Source organism: Lottia gigantea (assembly GCF_000327385.1).
Source record: "Lottia gigantea unplaced genomic scaffold LOTGIsca_47, whole genome shotgun sequence".
NCBI classification, from domain to species: domain Eukaryota; kingdom Metazoa; phylum Mollusca; class Gastropoda; family Lottiidae; genus Lottia; species Lottia gigantea.
In genome coordinates this window covers 227,337-250,913 of record NW_008709640.1, presented here as the reverse complement: position 1 = coordinate 250,913, position 23,577 = coordinate 227,337, and the positions used below count along the sequence as shown (strand labels likewise).

The 23,577-nt window shown below is 30.5% G+C and overlaps 2 protein-coding genes across 2 annotated transcripts; both read left to right on the top strand.

Annotated features, from left to right (window-relative positions):
- Window positions 1-1,348: 1,348 nt before the first annotated feature.
- LOTGIDRAFT_124631 (hypothetical protein) lies at window positions 1,349-3,427 on the top strand (the record flags this gene model as incomplete). The annotated part of the gene is made up of 6 exons (XM_009061258.1): window positions 1,349-1,459; window positions 1,580-1,666; window positions 1,876-2,018; window positions 2,265-2,391; window positions 2,814-2,909; window positions 3,365-3,427. Coding segments are annotated over 6 exons (627 nt in total), but the record flags the coding sequence as incomplete, so codon positions are not given.
- A 9,908-nt stretch (window positions 3,428-13,335) lies between these two features.
- LOTGIDRAFT_124728 (hypothetical protein) lies at window positions 13,336-23,147 on the top strand (the record flags this gene model as incomplete). Its single annotated transcript, XM_009061257.1, has 9 exons — window positions 13,336-13,432; window positions 13,779-13,897; window positions 19,875-20,082; window positions 20,521-20,663; window positions 20,888-21,020; window positions 21,416-21,612; window positions 21,985-22,128; window positions 22,420-22,518; window positions 22,977-23,147. 9 exons carry the CDS (start codon window positions 13,336-13,338, stop codon window positions 23,145-23,147), a joined length of 1,311 nt encoding a protein of 436 aa, XP_009059505.1.
- Window positions 23,148-23,577: the final 430 nt, after the last annotated feature.

Sequence of the window (23,577 nt, the reverse complement as noted above, 5' to 3'; positions counted from 1 at the left end):
TGTTTTTATCTTTATACATAAAATGCTTTTTATACTTCAGTTCTTTAGAATATACAATGTATATTGAACTATAGATTTAAGGAAAAGCAATTGCTGGAATTCTGCAATTTCTTGAGAGATCACACAGATTTGATTCTTTTTGTCCAATTTTAGATCATGAAGGGAACAATGCCATGTCCACTGAAACTGGTACCACCACATGCACAACTGTTCTAGGAACAAATTCTATATTTTCTCCAAGATATGACCAAACAGGTAAGCTGCATTTGAATTCTAGACTAGTTCATAAATTCATAATCCAGGTAAGAAAGGTAGCACTAAGACATTGTAAAGAAAACATCGGTCATGTTTCTTTAGTTTATTTTCAGTTTTTCAGTTTATGATTGAAGTTGAGATATGATGAATTTTTTGAAGGAAATTACTAGTTATCCAACATTGCATTGTTTCCTTGAGCTTATATGAATCTTTTAGTAAGGATGTCATCACCATTTGTTTTATTTTATTGCAGTTTGGGATATGAATGGATCAAATAATGAATATAAAACGGATTATTTATCTCCTGTAGATTCAGATACTGGTTCATTATTATTGAACACATGTAAGTTTTTTAAATGTTTTGTACACTTACTTCATCTTTATCTCATTTTCCCCTGAGGAAGCTGGGATACCTCACAGTTAAGACGTGAGTTGTCATGTGATTTTGTGATTCAGGTAGTTTAAACACAGATGCTGGTCATTCAGCATTCGTAATTCGTAAATCTATTATTTATTACCGAGACAGATTCAGAATTACTGAAACTGTTCAGGTCCCAGGATTGCTTTATGGTTGCTGAGAACAAAGTGTATTTTATTTGTTTATATTTCAGGCAAAGACAATGATAATCCATACAAAGAGAATTATTGTGAAGGATTAACAGAAGATAATAATAATAATAACAGTAGTGTTCAGTTACAGTATAATGCCGTCCCTCATACATCTAATGTGGAATGTGACTCAAACTATGTAGTTTGTGAAGAAGAGTGTGTTGAAGGAGAAACTTATGAATGGGAACAAGACCCGTAAGTTTAATGTTAATATAAAGCATGAAGACACAATCCTTCCATTCTGTTATGTAGGAAGTCACAGGTGGCTAAGTATGTTTAACGCTTGCTTGCTAGCCTTATCCTGCTATAAGTCATGCTAATATATCAGATTTTTCAACCCAGTTCCCCTCTATCAGTGATACAAGAAGGAAGAGCCTACATGGGACAAAACACCAAAGAGACGAAATGATGTTATGGTGTTGCCAGTTTTCATTTGTCCAAACTTACCTCAAATGTGTACTGATAAAGAAATTCATATTTCAGATATGCTATAATAAAGAACTTACCACCTTTAACAGATGAATTACGAGCTAGAGTACCAGCTCTTCCTGTTAAAACTAGAAGTTCACCTCAGTTTTCATTAGTGCTAGATTTAGTAAGTATTTCGTACCTTCCAATATTTCTGCTTGAGTTCACATTTATGATAAGGTTTTGCTTCAAGAGGAAGTTTGTAGATATTTTATAAGATTTTTAAAATTTAACGTTTTTTTTTCAGGATGAAACATTAGTTCATTGTAGTTTAACTGAAATGGAAGATGCAGCTTTTTCATTTCCTGTTGTTTTTCAAGATGTGACTTACCAGGTCAGTATTATACCATTATTAATTAGATTCTAAAATTTACATAAAAAATTAAACCTTTGCCCCTTTCAGACCAGTATTATTATAATAATGAATAACTTTCATTTAGCTCTTTTAGCTGGTATTTAAAGAAATGGTTAAACCACAAAAATTTTTTCAAGAATACTCAGGAAGTTTAATATCAGACCTCTAATTGTATTATTTATTTATAGGTATTTGTTCGCACCAGACCTGGATTTCGAGAGTTTTTAGAGCGTGTATCTAAGTTATTTGAAGTTATATTATTTACAGCATCTAAAAGAGTTTATGCTGACAAACTTCTCAATTTACTTGATCCTCAGAAAAAACTTATAAAGTAAGTAAAATCAATCTAAAATGGTACAAGCAGATTCTATGATTTGAGACATTACTTTTCAAGTGTGCTAGCTACAAAATGCTCAGTAAAGAATCTAAAAAAAATTGGTCATTGAACACTAGAATTAATTTTTGTAGCAAAAAAGAAAACGAAATGGTAATCTTGTTTTGATAAGATTGTGTGTATCCATGTTAACTTTCTTAGTTGTTACTATCAATGATAATTGAAAGGAATTGTTATTTATAGGCACCGGTTATTTAGAGAGCACTGTGTGTGTATTAATGGTTACTATATTAAAGATTTGTCAATATTAGGACGTGATTTATCTAAAACACTTATTATTGATAATTCACCACAGGCCTTTGGTTATCAGGTCAGTATTCTAGTTCTTTTCAGTTAGATTTAAATCGGGAGCTGTAATCCCATAGAAAGTCTCTTAATGATAATGATACTTTTTATTGGGCTTGCTTACTTTTCTAACACGCTTTTAAGTCTTTATGTTGGAAGATAAACATATATTTTAAAAAGTAGCTGGTACATGATAATGATAAAATTTTCTTTCCTTTCATGATCTGACTAATTTGTTATGCATGAGAATACTGTCAGGCCACTATTAAAAATGTTTTTGATTGGTTAGAATAAATTATTAAAATCTTTTGCTGTTGTTCCACACATCACGATATATAAGATCATGGATGGAATGTGTAGTAACCTGTAGAAAAAACATGAAACAATACCCAGATATACATTTGAATCAGATTGCTCTTCTTATACTGTTATTTGATATAATTTTAGCTTGATAATGGTATTCCCATAGAAAGTTGGTTTATGGATCAAGGTGATCAAGAATTATCTAAACTCCTGCCTTTTCTTGAAAGTTTAGTTGCAATGGTAAGATGATGATTTAATTAGATCTTAAATGATTCTTCAAATTGTTTACAACAAGCTTCTCGCATAGAAAGAAATAAACTACCATATTTTACAAGGATAACAACTTAGGTTCACAATTAAGGATCCTTTGTTCCAGTTGGTCCTTGGTCAAACCTCTTGTCATTGATCTTTCCTAAACATCATAATGAGTAAAGATGACTTATTCAAGGTCATCGGACTTTCACACACCAGTCAAGATAGGAACCCACAGCCATCATTTGCTTGTCGTAACCACGCTAATGACGTCCGGTAAAAGCCAAAGCTCCAACTGATTTGCTAGAGAACCTCAATAAGATATAGATGGTGCAGATTCAAATTTAAGTAAGGACTTTTTCTATTTCATGTCTTTTCGTCCACAAGACAGACAATTTCCCATGAAAGCATTTTTCTCAATGTTGATGTTAACTTTCTTTCAGAATGAAGATGTTCGGCCATATATACGCAATCGGTACCGTCTACATACATTATTACCACCATAATGGCAACTAATAAACACCACCACATACAGTCATAAAAACTAACATAAGGCAATCACAATTCATTATGTTACAGAGATTTTATAATTATGTATTATATTGTTAGACAAATATTATGTTATTTGTGTACAAAGTGTTAACTATAATCCTTTATTACTTGTTGATTGTTTGTTTTTCTGTTTGTTTTCATTTGATATAAGTACATAGTCCTTTTTTTGGACAACCTTGATATAGATTAAAATATTCGAAAATAAATTTTTTTCAAACTATCACAATTTAATGACAAATTTCAGCAATGCTTTGTTTGAAGAAAACCCTATAAGATTTCATGTTATGTAATATCAACATCTGTTTGTGCATTTTAGTAATTTGAAAGAGTTGATTTTGTTGTTTATTGTTGAAATATTTATAATTTTAGCCCACCAAATTCATCATGCATTTTCTATGTAGTTATTTTCTACTTTTAAATTTTAAATTAAATCATGCCAAAATACGTAAAGAAAGATGTCTCATGAAGATTAGGCAGCAGATCATCAAATTGTCCATATAATTTGTACATTTTTAAAAAATTTTTAAGTAGGAATAAAAGAGGAATATAATCCATATTGCAAATTACTTTGATTTGGTTGTAAAATATCAGATTTTAATTTTGTTTATGTGCTAAGATTATTCAATAATTCATATGAAGAAGACCTTGCTATATAATGTATTATGGTATACATATTTATTTTATAGTGAAAATCATTAAGTCATGATAGTTTTGATTTTTAAAGACATCTCAAATTATGAATATAAAAAAAATGAATTTTTATTGTCTTTCTCCATTCCTTATATTACAGCCAAAGATAACAGTTTATACTTATCTGAAACAGAATGCACTTAAAACTTCTAGTCTAATCTAGCCTCTTTTCTGAAGCTTTGGACGGAATCCCAGTTGTTAGACAAGCTACCTTGGATAGTAGATTGAATCTTTCTAAGAATTTAATTTCTTCGTGGGTAAGAGTCAATCACTTTTGATCTAATATAACATCAGTATTTAATTCCACAGAGAGCTTTGTACTTCTGCAAATATTTATGCCCTTTTGGGGTAGTTTCTGTTTAGGTAGGCTAAGGGGTAATTGTAACCACAAAACATATGTTTCAGGATGTACATAAATATTTAAGACCTCCCAGGCCACTGATTGATACTTATCTTAAGATAATGTTGGTTTGACTACAAGGTAACTTCAACAAAATTTAAACATTTTCAGAATATGGCAGTGGATTTGGAAATGACCCAATTCATATCCAAAAATTACCTGTCATTATAAAAAGTTATTAATTATATTAATCAAAGAATGATGTACTTATTAAAATGCTTGTTTGTGATATATATAGGGCAATATCTGTTGGTTTAAGTTTGTTTGTTTCAAAGTAAGAAGTAAAACTTATAAATTTCATTGTTTTATCTTTAAGTAATGCTCAATATTTAGAGAAGGATTTTTAGAAATGATAATTGTGTTTGAATTTTTAAAAAAATAAAAACACCCCCAGTAGTATTAGGTGTAATTTTTGCCTTTTAAAAGTGTGGGAACACATCTGCAAACATATTCGGCCCAATTACACCAAAATGAAATAAGGCAATTAAAAGATGTAGTAATGAATATTTAGCCTATTATTATTTGGTGTATATTGACATATGAATTTGATAGTATATAGAATTAACTGTATATTTGTTTATATAAAATATAGATATAAGAATGATAAAGTAATAATTATAAAAGATATATTATTATAATGTAAATTTGTATCATTATACAAGAAATGTAAAGAAATAGATGATTGTATTTTGTACCTTTCTTACTTTTCAATATATTTAGAATTAGTGGGAGTGGCTTTTGTCAGTTTTAAGAACTGGTTAAGATTTAATTTGTAATGTTTAGTTTTGTTGCAGATTGATTGTTAAATGTTTTATCAAATTCTTATCCTGAATTCCTGTCTATTTTTAAATCACTTTCTTTTATGGTCACCAATGGTTTTAGTGTGATCTACTTATATATGCAAATTTTTTATAATAGTTGCATGTTCTGTTGAATAGATTTATTAGTGCTAATAATCATTACTGCTTTTTAATCGCATCATCCTCCTGCTTTTAGTTTATTGCATTTCATATGGCCATTTTTTTAACCATTAGAAAAAAGTTAAAAATATTGTTTTAATTTAGTTTTATCACTGCTGAATGTTTTTTTATTTTTGTGCCATTCTTTAGAAATGATGTTTTTCTTAATGTTAAACTAAATTGTAAACTATTGTCAAAGATGCTTTATATTTCATTTCTCAGAAAGACTTACATTGTAAATTTTGACAATCTGATTAAAATACAGCACTTTGTTGTTTTCATTTCATTTTTGCTATGAGTTATTTTACCCATTCTTGAAACAGCTCACTTATTGGAATCTTGGCCTATGGGCTTCTTTTATTACAGAAATTATGATTAAGATTTTGAAAGTAGACATGATCTACAAGGCATCTCAAACTATCTCACAAGTATTAGACATCAATTTATTACTAAAAACATATAGTTACTTTATTTTAATCAGATGAGTAAATTAAAGTTTGTTTCAAGGGACCATTATGGTTATATTTAAACATATTACGTTCATTTCAAGAAATTTGTTAACACTTCTGTGTTATTATTTTCTTCTTTTGGAGTTAACTATCATGGATTGGCTTTCAGTGTACTGTTTTTCGATTCCATTTGTCTCTTCTTTACAAAAATTTTAATCCCTTATCTTTTAAAGTTTAAAAAATATTCCATCCAGGAAAGTCATTCAAAAGCAAATAATGATATAAAAGCATTTATTGTAAGCATTCTATTCTGATAAAAATCTATTGTTTTGATAATATGTGCTAAAACCTTGTTAAATATTTTGTGAAATATGCAGATAAAATTCTTATTAGCAATTTGTTGTTTTCATTTTTGATAAAAGTAAATCACTAAATAGAACATGAAAGCTACCATCAACAATGGATCACTGGTAATCTCTGTATTTGGGCAAGATCAATGACTACATAGGATGGTAAAACATTACAGACCAATATACGCTGAGATAATTCAACAATTAATGTGTAGCAGTAGCCACATTAGTTAAGGAAAGATTTTGAGATTCAGTACAGACAAGTTTTTTTTGTTACATCTTACAAATTACGAGAGATTCTATACAAATTTATGTTTAGCTGGGAAATGCTTATATTCTGATCCTTCAAAATGTCTTACAAGGTCAAGGATTAGCAACTTTTGGGCTGAAGAAACGAGTGACGGGCCAAAAAGGTCTCGAGGTAAGAGTCCTTTCAATCATAATCATATTTTTCATATTTTTACTTCAGGGCTGTGGTCTATTAAAGTATGTTTTAGTAGAGTTGTCCCCCTTGATTTGCGACGGATGTTGATTTCTGCAACATTGGCACGTGTTCAAATTGAAAAAGATATTGACGTTTATCACATTTATTCATACATGACAGTTATCACGAATACAATATAATTAGATATAAGTGAACGGACGAGACAAAACAATTGTCAAATCTTTTATGGTTAGTACAAAATCAACTTAAAGGCCTACACACATTCACATAACGTTTGTAGGCCTTTCAGTGAAAGTAAAACACACTGACTGACACTGACAATGACAGGTCAGCGGATACACAGTAGACACTTGGTTCCTAATCTTTTTTTGAAAATATTGATATTAATATAAATATTCCTGATCTATTTATAGAGTTATTTCATTTTACACTCAAAATGTTTGAACCTAGCTTCCTATTCAGAAACATCTGCCTCTATTCCAGTCTCTGATGGATATTTTGACAGTTGTCAGCTGGTGTGGAGTCGGAAGAAAAAGGGGATTTTCCACACCTCCACAGATGCGTTTTTTCTAACATAATATTGAATTACCTGTAAGATGATTGTAAATTAGTGTTGGGCATCACTGTAACTTTCGTTTTGTTAGTATCACTGACTCTGTGGGTTTGGAACAATATTACTGTAGAAAAGGAAAGATATGCATAGGGTGACAGCACCTTGCACATATCAGAAAGCCAGCATCAGGGAATGCATTAAAAGAGATCACTTCCCATTAAGCAGGATTTTTGTGGCAACCATATTTGAAAAGCATTGGCGCAATGAAGTTTTCAATTTGTACTAAATGAGAAAAAACTCCTGAAATTAAGGAATTTGACATGATGGGCCATTATTTTCACCCATATTAATCTATCAGTCCATCACATTTCATGAAAAAAAAAAAACCATTAAAAAAATCATTCGATATTGACACAAATCGCTTCTACTTTTTCAACTATTTCAATAATCCTGTACTGTACATGCCTTGTCTATTCAAGGTTTAACACTTGTATTAGGGACCATAATTTTCTTGTGATTTTACTGAAATTTAGAAAGTAAATGAATGTAGGATTTATCTATGAAACCTCTTCGAGGGTTCCTAATGGGAGTACAGAGCCTTTGAAGAAAGGTAACAAAAAACAATTGCTTTAGCTTATCAATTTCTCTGCCAAGTACCAGTATTCGATATTTACAGGATGATAAACTTCATGGTCAGTTAATAAGGTAAATTAAAAATAACTATCAGTTCTTGGTGTAAACAAGATTTAAAAATAGTATGATGTGTTATTTCAGGTCAAGAACAAATCAACCAATACTTCAACATTCCTGATTTTACTCTCTGTGTAAGTTAGAGTTTTTAATTTCTATTGGGTGCATGTTTGTGTGTTTATTTTAGAAGGGGAGGGGGTTAGATGAAGATTTGGGTGAAAAATCTATCTGGACAGTAATAGCAATTATATTTATAGATTACATGATAAGACTAGTAATAATGTCAGAGCCTGAAATTTGGCATTGACCTTTGCCAGTTATCTTGTATATTCAGTAAACAAGTTGTTGGTATGGTGTTAATAATGAATAATAAAAATGAAAGAATTTTTTTAGGTAATCAATGGATACCAATCATAGGATACTTGAAAAGATGGGATTTCAAGAAAAAAAAAACCAAAAAACTTTTTTAATCAGTGTAAAGAAATCTTGTTGTTATGACGAATAAATATAGAATGGAATATTCTAGATTTTATTTTTTGTTAAATGTAAGGTCTCGTTGACATTGTTTTAACCAGAGAAAAGCTGTAAATAATGCCACAATTAATATCATAATACTTTATCATAATCAGATTTTAGTATAGGGTTGTCTGCAATATATTTTAATACATTATCTTAGAAATAACAAATTTAATTATTTGGTGTTGGGTCCAGTGGTGTTTCTAGTAGCTAGGGGGGCGAGCAGGGGCCACAATTTTTTTCAATAAGCCATTCTTTCACTATGTAAAATGATAAACTTTAAAAGTGAGGGCAGGGAGCAAAGCCGGACCAGCTTCTTTTCTGAATACATTAATTATTGCCTTGCTCTTGAAAACACGTTCAACTTTTAGCTTGTAAAATTCCAAGAAGGTACGATTATTGCCAGATTTTGACAAAACTTGGTAATATTGGTCATTGGTCATTATCACCCGAAAAAGTTACAATGAAGTCTGTGACTAAAAGTTTAATATTTCATACCAGGTGATTGTTACTGGACTACCAAATATTCTTATTTAAAATCAAACTGCCAGTAGGCGTCAATTACCTTTCCTGGCAAGATATCTTTTCATAGAGACACTTTGTATGTTGTTGATTTATTTTCATGTTATATCAACAAAAGGGCAGGGTAGCCTAACCCGTTATTGTTATATTTTGCATAAGAGCGAGATGATTATTAATTGAATTACTGCAGTTCCAACTTAATCAAATATAATGAAATATGTTCTGTTTTCACTGTTTCCTTGAACATGTTTTCCTTTCTTTCTGGCCATAAATAATATTATCATGTGAAGTTTAGTTGAAACTTGGCAATTGAATCTGATCTGAAGGCTATATATATTCATGTTATTTAGAACTTCTTAAAGCTGATCTGAATTCTATGTTTTTACAGCTTAAGAGTTTAAAAAAGAAAAGGGAAAGAGAACGCAATTGTGTCCATATGATTAATAGAATGTCACCATGTTCTGCCGAATTTGGGTAAATTCTTAAAATCTAAAAATTAAGCTTCCTTACTTAAGCTCGTATTATCCTGAAATGAAATGAAATGAATGTAGTTTTACTCGTATTATCCTGAAGAGAAGGTTCCAAATTGTGTCAATTAACTTTGGTTAGAAAATAGGAATCAAATCCACATATCCTACGGACTTTTTGGTAAAGCAAATGTTTCCTGAAGGGGTTAATTGCTTCATATGCATACTTTATGTCTAAAATGTTTTGTATCAGCTTTTGAGAAAGAAATTTCATAGTGAAAATTTTCAATATGAGCTAATATTGATATCTTAAACGGAACACGTAAAATTGTGTTGGTGAATTAGTTTTAACTGATATAGTAAGGTGGAAGTGTTATATGTGGTTTGGCACATAAGGTAGTATATAAGACAGATGTGTAAACTTTTGATGTAAGAACTAGACATTGGGTGGTTATTATTGGTATAACCTTGAATGTTCTTGGAACCAACCAGTAAAGTCAAATACTCAAAAGTTGTCTATTTAAGTAGTGTTAAATACTCCTTAGGCACTACACCTTGTTTCCTCAATTAAATTTTGAATTTCTTCACATTTTCTCTTAAAAATTTTCTAACAGCTTAAGGAACCATTTGTCATGTTATTTATATGCATGTTACTGACTTCACTTGCACATGACTTCTTCAATTTTTCAATTGCTGCAAGTATTTCAATTTATAAATTGGGTAGGATGGGTGAGAGCCTATATCTCTATTTTTCCACAAGGTAATTTACAATGATAGAACTACGTGACATATTAATTACTTGTAGTATTGGACTCTTCCAATGTCTTTCATTGAAGGTAACCATGACTATATAAGATGGCGTCTAAAACTTTCTTTCTGTTTGCTATTTTTTCGTGATGTGTGTAACTATTATTACCGGCAATATAAAAATGTAATTAATTAAAGCAACTTAAGAGGTGAGCCAATAATTTACTTCTAAAAAAATTCCAGTATATTTTAATTCCAATGATAAGCAGTCATTTTTACTTTGAGTTACTCTTATTGGTATTTATAATATATTATATTGTTGCCTTTTGATTCTGATTTTTATAAGCCAACATTTGATTGCAGACTGATTTCTGTTAGCTTTTAATTTTATAAGTCAACATGTATTTGGATCTTGACTTGGATTTTTATACACCCACATGATATAGAATCCTACATGTCATTGCTGTCTGATTGTTGATCATTTTTATGATTATAAGAAAACATGTCATTGCTGTCTAATTTCTATAAGCCAGCATGTCATTGCTGTCTGATTTTTAGTCATACCTGTCTGATTTCTATAAGCCAACATGTCATAACTTTCTGATTTCTATAATCCAACATGTCATAGTTTCAACATGTCATTGATGTGTGACATCTGTAACCCAACATGGCATAGTTTCAACATGTCATTGATGTGTGACATCTGTAACCCAACATGGCATAGTTTCAACATGTCATGGCTGTCTGATTGCTATAAGCCAATATGTCATAGCTGTCTGATTTCTATAATCCAATATGTCATAGTTTGAACATGTCATTGATGTCTGATTTCTATAAGCCAACATATCTGAGCTGTCTGATTGCTATAAGCCAACATGTCATGGCTGTCTGATTGCTATAAGCCAATATGTCATAGCTGTCTGATTTCTATAATCCAATATGTCATAGTTTGAACATGTCATTGATGTCTGATTTCTATAAGCCAACATATCTGAGCTGTCTGATTTCTATAAGCCAACATGTCATAGCTATCTGATTTCTATAAGCCAACATGTCATAGCTATCTGATTTTTATAAGCCAACATGTCATAGCTTTCTGATTTCTATAATCCAACATGTCATAGTTTCAACATGTCATTGATGTCTGACTTCTTTACGCCAACATGGCATAGTTTCAACTTATCATAGCTGTCTACTTTGTAGAAGCCAACATGTCATAGCTTTCTGATTTCTATAATCCAATATGTCATAGTTTGAACATGTCATTGATGTCTGATTTCTATAATCCAATATGTCATAGTTTGAACATGTCATTGATGTCTGATTTCTATAAGCCAACATATCTGAGCTGTCTGATTGCTATAAGCCAACATATCTGAGCTGTCTGATTACTGTAAGCCAACATGTCATAGCTGTCTGATTTGTTTAAGCCAACATATAGTTGTTTGATTTCTAGCCATAGCTGTCTGATTTGAAGCAATCATTTCATAGGATTTTGATTTTTGTGCACCAACTCAATTTGTGTTTTGATTAGATAATAGTGAACAAAAGGAATCTTAATAATTGTTGAAAAAATATAAACATGAATTAATGCAAAATAAAATGTGGTAGTGAAGGTGTGATGTATTAATGAGATGTCGTGAGATGATAAATTTTAAATACCCAACATGTCAGATATAGATACCATAGATACCTGTACATTAATAGTAACAATATGTCATAATCAGTCTTGTACCTGTTTTTTTGAAAAAATAGAATCACATGCTCTGACTCATATCTAGTTATATAATGCCAACTCGTATCATAGTGTATGTATATCATCTGTTAGTTGTTCCATCATTTCTTGATCTTGACCACACTTTTATTTAGATTATATTATTTTTTATTATTTTAAAGGAGTATCACATTTTTTTTGTGGGTGTATAATTGTCCATAGTGCGTAAGATTGATTTGATTGATTGAAAGTTTACAACATGTATTTACAAGCTGATATTTCAACTTTTAATGAAATATAATTTTATCTGAACACAATTACATGTATAAGAATTACTTAAAAATTACAATAAATAACTTGCAACATTATACTCAATACAATTGTATCAATTTATTCATTCCCAACTTCCTCATGTGCATGACATTCAAATACATCCGACGGATATCATACAAAACTATATTCATTTTGAATCACTTCTTCAACTTAAAGTCAAATTTTGAAAAAGGCTACAATGTTTCAACCAAGCCTTCAAATCACATCTCTAGCCATTTCTAAACCTTTAAATATAATTTGAAGGCTTTGTTGAAATATTGTAGCCTTTTTTAAAATTTGACATATTAAGTCGAAGAAGTGCTTCAAAATGGCTGTGAACTACTTTCATGGGTGTTATTTCCACCTAAGAACCATACATAGTTTCATATGAGACATGTATGTCTTAAAATTTTTAATTGGCTTGTAGTTATTGGCTCCATTATGTACTATATAGTAATTGGCAACCTGTTTCTAAATTTCTTTCACCTATATAAACACTATTGTTTAAACATCTGATGGTCTTCAAATTATGTCTATACTTAGAATAATGTGAAATCTGTTGATAAGAATACCGATTTATGAAGGTGGTTCTTTTATTATATCATTGGAAATTCCAGAAGGTTTCATATATCTGATTGTTAGTTTGTTCAATTACACATTTCTCCAGCACTTTTCTGACACATAGGTATATAGGAAATGTTATAGGTGTTTTAATTTTTAATTTCTATCATTTTGATGATCTTTTTCTATGTTGATAAATTTGTTCCTATCAGTAATGCTGAACTATTTTGGTTATATTTTCAAAAAAGCTTTAGAAAGTATGAAAAAAAGTATTGTATTTTTTTCATCATTTTGTCAGCTTATAAACATTTTGGATAAATACATGTGAGTTTTCTCCTTCAGAATATAGTATGAATTTCAATAAAAAAAAACCTAATTAATTTTGACATTTTTGTATTTTCAGGTTTTCGAGAGAAAGAATCTGTATCCCCTTCATTGATTGTAAGAAAAGTGACTGAAGTTAAAACATATCAATTGATTATTGATTATGTTAGAAATTAGTATAGCCGGAAAAGTTGCTCTATTTATTGCTGTCCCCTCCACTGTTATATTATTTTATTGGTTATTACATCGTAATGAAGAAGGTAAGATCTTATCTCTTTTGCTTTTATGGACTTTGTAAGCTTATTCACCCGGTTGTGCAGAACTAATGACCTCTGTGGTTCCTGCACATTTTGCTCTCAGTGTCCCTAATACAAATAAAATTTTCAGAAAGCCTCTTTGATATCCCTTTTAGATCTTTGATTCTTTCATGATGGGTTATGAAATTAAAAATGTTTTTGGATCTTATACAAAGAACAGAAAATGATTAGGTGTATAAAATATTGTTATTGACATGTGATGAATCAAACAGGAGGTGTTTTTTTGTCCAAGTATTAATGGGGCCTGATAATAGTATAATATAAAATATAATGAATATTAATATTATAGATGATGAAGAAACTACAGCAGATACAATATCTACATCCAGACAAACTGTTATTGAAGTACAAGTACCTAGATCTACTGTAGGCTCCATCATTGGACGTCAAGGTGCAAATATTAAAAAGGTAAGTTGATTTTATTTTAAGAAGAAATTTTGATATGTGTTAAACTATTATATAACAGTATCGGTACATGATAACTAATGTTAAAGAACAAAAGATAAAATGAAAATGTCAAATTTGATGTATTGACAAATGAAAGTATGTAGCCATTGAAATAATATAAACTGTCAAAATTACATTCTTAGTAGTTAAAACTGAAGAAGAAACACAGTTATTCTCCTAGATACAAATACTAACAAGGAACACTCCTTTAATGATAGTATTGTGGAATATCTTCATAATGAAAATAAGTTATTTGTTACATTTATATCTATAGGTCTTTGAACAATCTGTAAAAAATTATGTCAGATTATTGTGGTATAGAGCAATAAGTTCATGAATTATACCAGATATTTTAGATGGGTGTTCTATTTATGAAAATATAATTTGGCGTCTGTTCTCTGTAGTGAAAATCACCTGTGTATCTGTTGCTATTAGAAACATTTGATCAAGAATTTGTTCAAAGGTGAAAGTGATTCCCTTCCTAGATAATGTCTGATTTGATCTCTGTCCAAATACAATAGATTTCCGCTGGTACCTTGGTATAAACAATCAACCGGTAACATTATCTCACCCACATGATATTAGGCACACATTTTTGGAAGGTGAAAAAAAAAAGTATGAGTTTATTCACGATCTATCTTTGACATTCAGTAATCAGGTAACCATGGCGTAATGTAAGCTAAACCAATATGGATGACAGGTGTAGGTTTAGTTCAGTATTTATTTATAAGATGCACTCATGGGTTTAGGTTGAAAAGAAATGTCAAAATTGACTTCATTCTGTTTCTTATCCCGTTATATTGTTGAGTTTTTATACACGATTTTTATCTAAATATATCTATTGTGTGACATATGACTTCTCTTGTGAATTTTCAAGCACCATCTTTGGGTTATAAAGCTTTCAGGTGTCATAGTTCAACTCCACCTCAATCCTTGAATTTTCAGCCTATTTAGATAATACTTTTAGATTATGCAATCAATTTCCCTCTGTTACTGATGAGGTTAGATGGAAAAGTATTTAGTTGCTCTCTATAAACAATAAACTAAAACTGTGAATATGAATGTTGCATTCTTTCATGGTACACTGCATATCTACATTAGCCCAATTGGTTAGAAGAAATTTAAGAAGAAAATCCCATAAAACTACTGAAATTCGCATCAATTGTGTTTTCAATTATTGGAGTATGAAATAGAAACATCGATTGAAACACCCAGAATCTTAACAAAGTTCATCGTTATTACATAGAAGGTTAATTAATTCAATTAGAAAAATATTTTCTCATTTAATGATTTAAAAATGTTGAAGTCCAGAGAATCAAAAATTATTTATAGATTAACTTTATCAGACACTATACTGATAGAAGATACTGCTGGGATTTCATGATTTTGGCAGAAGTTTGAATATTTATTCAGTTGGTTGAATATCCACCCTATGTTTATATCAAATTGAGCATTTAATAGCAGGTTATATTAATGTAATAAATATTGTGTTCTAGAACAGACTTGAATACAGTTTGACATTCAGCAATGTGTCAGTTTGTTAAACATCTTGGTTTTGTAACTGTTCTTGGCTGGTTTTATTAAAGAATAGAGAATGCCTGACAATGAGAAAAGCGGTAACTTGCTTAATGTATCATTGACACGATTCTTGAGTAAAATCTCACATGTGCCCGCACTTCCAGGACAAGATTATCGATTATAGGATTTATAATATCAAACCACTTTAATAATTGTCACTGTTTTATCGTCTGCAAGACAGAGCATCATCATCCAATTAGATTCATTTTCCTTTCAATGGCATGATTTGCATGTGATTATTAACATAGTGGAAAACAACTGACAAATATAGCCAACCAATGACTGCAGCATTAGATTCAATAGATCTCAATCTCCAGACTTTAATCCAAACAGATGTATAGCGATAGGCATTTCAGAGATATAACCATTTCAGAGATATAACGTAAGGTATTGAGATGCAATTTAAAGATCCAGTTCACAGCCTTAATCAATAATGTACATAGTGGTATCTGTTGGCAATAATTCATACTCACAATATAGACAAAACCTATGGTAAAATTAGTTTGTATTTTATATGGTGAATCTGGCAAGGTTTGATAGCTGATAGTGAAAGATTGGTAATATATTTAGATATTTGACTACCACCTTTCTCTATATATAAAACATAAAACTGTTTATTATCCCAGCTATAAACAACATAATTTTACTGAACATAATTTGATATCACTCACCCACCCACCCACTCAAAATAACAAGTACAAATTTTAACCAATCATAAATGTCCATGTATGTACAGTCTGGATAAACAAAAAAAGACTTTTTGACCTTTTTTGATCGGTCAGTTATTAGAACACCTCTACTTTCTATTCATATAAGTATTAGCATTTTGATTTTCATAAATGAAAATGAGGGAACCCATCTTTCAGTATAAGTGGTCGACTAAAAATACTGGGCTCGAAGAACGGTTCATAGTTAAGCTGCCTTAACTTTAGTCGTCTGAACGCACTTTAAGTAGTCTACTTACTCCAGTCTACAGAAAAACAGAGAGCACCTGTTCCATCCAATTACAGTTTCATTGAAATTTCTTTATCTTGGCAATCGAACATAAACAAATAGTTTAACTTCACTTTGATCATTTAATTTTGTAACTATTTGAAGTCAATGTTAATAAATATCAACAAGTGTAATTCAGATAGAAAATGACCATGAACCATGATATTTTGAAAGTAAAAAGAAAAGTTAGAAAGTCGTGTGGTAAAAGTTTCCTGTGTCTAAAGATAGTCAAAATTCAATAATTGAAATAGAACCAGATCAGCTATGTTTTGTGAAATTATTTTCGGGATTTCTATATTACTATAAGTAAACTAACTATAGTGTTGATCATGTATGACATTAATTCATTTAAGAGAATTTGGTTTTGATAAAATTCTGTATACAAATAGTTAAATTTGACAAGATAAAAATTTTCAAACCTCTGTGGTTCCTGAAATTTAACAAAAAATAAGTGTTTAATGACGTTACTAATTGCAAAATATGTTTTTTTCACATAAGACCCTCTGCAATTAGTGACGTCATGAAACACTCAGTTTAGTGGAATTGCAGGAACCATAGATGTCTGATTGAAAATTAGAATGATGCAAATTGATGCTATCAGTGTTCCAAATACACATAATACTTTAAAAACTCTAAACAATTTCTTTCAATGGCATAGAATATCATTAATGTGTATTAAAGTATAAAAGATGTTATAATGTATTATTAATGTAATATATTTCCTATTGAATGTAATAATGTTAGGTGGAGACTAGAATAATGGTATAGAAAGGGAAGTAAGAGAGTATGTAAAACATCTGGCAATGATAAATCTAAAGGTATCACAATCCTGATTACGTATACCGCCGCCACACTGTTTCTAACACTATATAATCATCACAACTTTATTCACGCACATTTCATATTGTTTTTCGTGCTCTACACTCCCTTACTGGCTAGTATATGGACAAGGACAGAATTACGGGCGGGGTAGGTGTACTCATATCATTTTACATTTTATTTATATTAATTAATCCATCACGATGTGGGATTCCCTGATAATAACTATATTAGTTAATTCTAATGAAAGGTAGATTAAAAATCCCAATGATTATGTTAATTATATAAATGGACATATTAGAAAATTTTTATAGGTTTATACTTTATTTTCAAGTAAGTAGGTGAAAGTAAAGTATTTTTTAAGTGACATTAAAGTTAAATATCTTTGAAAAACTTTTGACCTTTAAGATTAAAGTGCAGTTAGATATTAAGAAATTGCTAGACTGCACTCCTTATCTTTAATTTTTTTGAAACCTGTAATCTATTTATTCTTAAAATGTTTGCAATATGAAAATATTTGTTATATTCTTGTACTTAAAAAATCCAATGTAAGGTTTCAATGTAAGGTTTTCAATGTTAGGTTTTCAATGTTAGGTTTCAAGGTTAAGAGTTTCTTAGTTTTTTAAATATCATCTGAAAGTCAAGTTTTCAAATTGAAAATTAGTGCTCAATACATCAATGGTAGATATAGAACGTTTTGATATTTCTAAGATTAAAAAATATACATTTTGGACAATTGGTCCTTTAATAGTGAATAGTTGTATTGCTCCTAAATATTTTGGTGAGAGACGCATCATTCTATACCTGTTCAATGAAGAAAAGAATGTCTTGATTTTTGGTCAAGTATGTAGGCCTATGTGCGCTAAGTTGATCCTATTTGATATTTTCTAAGACATTGCATTTGAATAAAGGATTATAAAGACTTCATTGTTAGAAAATATCTTATCATGTTCTATTGCACATGTTCAATTTCTTGCCAGATACACTTTATATTGGGAACATCTTTCATTCAGTGTGTATATCAGTGATAAGGATATTGTTTTAAAGAACTTTTGTGTTTAAGAAAAAAAAGTCAAAATGGTGCACACTTTTCCAGACATTTCTTAAAGAGGGGTGCCTGCAAGATTCATAAAAACAGAAATTGTTAGAAATCCTTTGTTTTAGTTGATATTGTGGAGTCAATTTACTGTTAGCTTTTTTTTTCGAACTTTCCTTACATCTTTAAAGTGAATGTTGCAACTTATATCATGGTGCATGCACATAAATTTTATATGTGAACATTAATATGATGTATTGACTATGTAGAGATAAGATTTAAATTGTGGTTATGTTAGATTTCAAAAGAACAGATTTTTATTAATACATGGTATGCATTGCCGAGACAACCAAATTGATGCAGTAGTGTATATTTCCAAACACAAGTTTTATGTTTGATGGCTAATATCATAGTGACTTTAAACATATGTAGAGATTGATTTTGGACTAGGGTTATGTGAGATTTTGTTATTATAAGAAGTGTGATATATAGGTGGAGCCAATATTTCCTTAATGTCAGACAGATAGTTTACCTCTGACTAATATACACCATATTCTATCAGGAGAATTACGTCAATAGGACTAGCTTAGTACATCCCCACCCTTATCATCAAATATTTTACCAATGTCGAAGGTTCAAAGTTAGTCTGTTTAGAGTTGCAAGGTGCACATATGTTACTCTTTCATGAAATATTGCCAATGGATATAAATATTTAAAGGGATTGACCGGGAACACTTTGCACCATTCCAATTTTCAATAAGATGTCTGTAGTTCCTGCAATTCCACAAAAATTAAGTGTTTGGTTATGTCAAAGGCCCTTTGCGATTAGTGATGTCATCAAACACATAGTTCTAGTGGAATTGCAGGAACCACAGACCTCTAATTAAAAAATTTGAATGGTTCATACTGATGCTATCAATGTCCTCGATACAGATACCAAAATCTAGAAACCTCTTTACAGTCTCTTTAAGTTAAGAGAATAGAAACTGAAAAAATATTATGGCACACTGTAAGATTGATGTGGAAATCTGAGATTTATATGTTTACTTTATACAATACAAATATAAATTCTTTGATTTTATTTTTCTGAAGACCATTTTCTATTCGGTGCATTGATATAAATTGCCTGAAAGTTTTGAAATGATCTTCGTAAGCCTTTGAAAACTTGATGTAAATAAAAGAAAACGTATACCCTGAACTCCAAGTAATATTACTTATGATGTTCATTTTTTGTGACTTTACATGTTAACAGTCACTTCAATGGCCATGGGGTATTTCATGATATTATTATATGGCCAGAAGATCTGCCACTGGTGGTATTTGGTCAAAAATATTTATGAAGTTTTAGTAATATATATCGAATAGTTTGTTTGTCACCATAAGAAGATATCAAGCACGGGTTGTATGAGATCATTCTAATGTGACCCTTGATCCAACCACTGCATATTCTCGTCTTTACTCTTGGTTGATTGAAGACTTAGCTCTTACTCAATTCTGGTTTGTTTATTCTAGTTACAAGAAGAAAGTGGTGCTAGAGTTAATTTTAAAGACGAAAGCAGTTTAAGTCGTCGTAGTGACGACAGTAGAACTGTTATTATTCACGGTACCTCAGCATCTGCTCAACAAGCAGAAATAATGATTCGTAAAATAATAGCTGACATGCCCGCAATTCTGACTGAAGAAATTCAGGTTCCAGCAGTTGCCTTGGGCAGAATTATAGGTAAGTGTGTTGGCTCTTATGAAATAACAATAATTTGTATTGATACAGCTTAAATCTTCATTGTTTGTTATTTCATATTTATTTGAACACTGTTTAAGTTTCAATGTTTATCATTTAGTTTATAATGTCGTTTATACTAATTCTATGTAATATTTTCAATATATTGGCTTATTTAATAATGAAATGGCTGCTAAAGGATTTCACGTCACAGTAGAGGGAGATATCCATGATCCTAAGCCTGTCGTCAGAAAACACGTAACTTAGAATGTAATTCAAAACTAGAATTTTGACGTGTTAATAATTTTAATTCCATTAAGATCCACCAATCAGAGCAATTTGTAATTAATTAATTAATGATTATCTTAATGTTACGATGCTTTTAATTAACCACCCCTGAATAAAGAAAAAATCAAATGAAAAATATCTGTTTTTTTACAGGTCGTGGTGGAGAAAATGTTCGAGAAATATCTCGTATCTCTAAAGCCAAAATCTACATAGAAAGAACAGCAGATGATTTTAATAAATTAGGTACACGTAAAGTGACAATTACAGCTTCCAAAGAACAGATTGATTTAGCCAAGGTAAATAGTTTAGTTTTCTTTTTTTGACTCTGTCATTAATTCTGTCATTAATTCAATTGGCATAAGTTATTGAATCAGTTATAAGAATAATAAGATACAGCTTGTCCAACGAAATAGTTTATGCCATGACCTGTGCTTTTGAAAGTCTGTCCAGTGTTAGTTATCACACTTACCAAGTCCAAATCTTCTTTGAAAGCTTTCTGACAAAAACTTTTTTCCTGAAGGCTTTAATTGATGAGAAAGTTCAAGAAGAAGAAGCATTCCGAGCAAAGAAATCTGTAATGGAAGCTAATCGTGAACAGCGAGTATCACATCGTAAAGACAGAACACCAGATCATGACACACATCACACATCTGGTACGTCATTGAACTCAAATATATTTTCTGGTGGGAATAATAGTTTGATTGAAAAGACAGAAACCACATCACATTTCTGATTCAAATGCAGATCAAAATGTTTTGTTTGGTGTTTTTTCTGCAGGTCATTACATAGCTGAAGAATCTATGATCTAAATAAATTCTTCTTTGAATCATGTTCAGTCAAGTTCTCCCAATGCGTCTTAATTTATTGCAACCAATAAAAAACACTGTTCAAATCCCACAATATTTCATAGGTAGTCAGTAAATCTTTTATTAATCAAAGGATATGATTTGATGAATTTAATAAACAAGAAAGAGTGTTACCAGATGTTTTTATTAAGTGAAAGAATAAGAAATGTATTTGAAAATGTATGGGTTTGTCTCAATTACAGTTGTAGTAAAAGATGAACAATGGGACAGCAAGAAAGTGACTGTGGTACCAGAGCATAAAGATTATATGGAAGTATACATGTCAGCTATAGAACATCCTGGTCATTTCTGGATACAGATTCTCAGTTCTGAGGCTATGCAGTTAGATCGAATGACTGAGGAAATGAACAGATTTTATGCCACAGATGAAGCAAAATCAGTAAGAGCACATTTTTATTTATCCTGCAGAGTTCAGAACGCATTCCCCTTATTCTCAAAAAATAGTACATGTAGAGAGAAAAATATAGAAGGGCAGAGAAATTTAGGCCAGAATTTCAACATTGGGAACCTGTTTCGAATCTCCGTTCAAGTGTATATTCCACGTCATGATTATTCCCCCTTTATTCTGAAATCTGTTATGTAAAGGCTGTAATGTTAACAACAATTCCTATAATGTTTATGATAATGTTTTGGAGACTTGGTTATTTGGTAAACAAAACTGTAACACTTTTATAAGAAGAAAAAGCTATTACACCAATTACTTAGTATTAATGTGTTTGATGATATTGAAATGTTGTCTTTGTTTTTTCAGTCTTATACTATGGGAGAAGTATCTATAGGTGATATGGTTGCTGCTCCATTTGAACATGATAATGCTTGGTACCGTGCCAAAGTTATTGGAATCCATGACGATAAAGTGGATTTATACTTTGTAGATTTTGGAGATAGCGAATATGTGTGGAGAAACCAAATACGCAAATTACGGTGAGTTTACCTGACTCTACATTGCTTGTTCTCTTATAATGTTAGTATGTGTTGGCTGTATTCACAAGCATACAATTCAATCTAAACTTGCATGATACAAGAAAGGTGGCTATTGCAGTTAAGGTTTAAGTACAAAGTTTGTAATAGCTTGACTTGATTGTGAAGTTGCATAGAAATAAGTATCTCCTTTTTCTCCCATATGATTGAATTTTTGTTAAGGCACAATTGTGCAAGGTAACATAGCACAGTTATTTCTCCAAAGACTGATTATATCTATGTTGTATATTTCAGACCTGATTTTCTGAGTTTAAAATTCCAGGCAGTGGAGTGTAAATTAGCAAACGTTAAACCTGCAGGTATTGTATTATGTTATAAACATTCATCACAAACAATGTGAACCCTATTTTATGACTACTTTACATTATGAAATTATACAACCATGTTCAATTTAAGTTGCTTGCGATTCAAAATGACCCCTTTTGTGATAAGTCAAAAATAAAATTTTATTGACAAGATCTGCAAATCAAATCAAATTGTATATTTATAGTGAGAATTTTCGGCAAAACCTAGAATGACATACCAACTTTCTGTGGTATTTTATTTCTCTATAACTTTATGGAACAAACATCAGTCTACCACTGGAACATTTACAGAAATTTTATGAAATGAAATCAACTTGTTTAGCCAAAACTAAAAGATATTAAAGATATTTTCAATGGAAATTGAACCCTGTTCAATATAATTAAGGTTTCTGAAAGAATCCTTTAGATCTAATTTAAATGATAGACTTGATTAAATATTATTTTATAACTAGGGGAGTGTTGGAGTGAGGCAGCTATAGATTTTTTCGAGGAGATTACATATTGTGCCCAATGGAAAGTTTTAATAGCTAAAACATTAAGATATGAATCTACTCCTAGTGGTATGATGCCATGTTTACAGTTATTTGATACCAATGGAGAAGAGGTGAGTCTGTCTTCTTTAAAATGAATGCTGCTGTATCCTTTACTAGGTTCACTAGACTTGCTTAGAAAATCTCAAATCTGAAACCGTTTAAAATGGAAAACCATCTCTAAACTAATAAAGATGTAGTTTTGGAAATGTTAATCTGAAGAACTACATGATTTTGGTTCTTGTTTGTGTTTGAAATATTATAAACTCAATATTAAGAAGTATGTTTGGAGGTTGCAATTTACAAAAATACACATTGTTGACATAAATTAATAGGATGCTGAGCTGAAAAACCTAGTCAGGGTGGCGTCAGGTGTTCAAGGTGTGATCATACTCTGCCCTGTTAGCATAGTTATTTACTACATTACTAATATTGAAGTAAAGGTTCAATTTAAAAAAGTTTTTCTCAACCTGGACTACTTATCTAAAACATGCTACTGTAAAAATCAAATTTGTTTGTTTATATTTA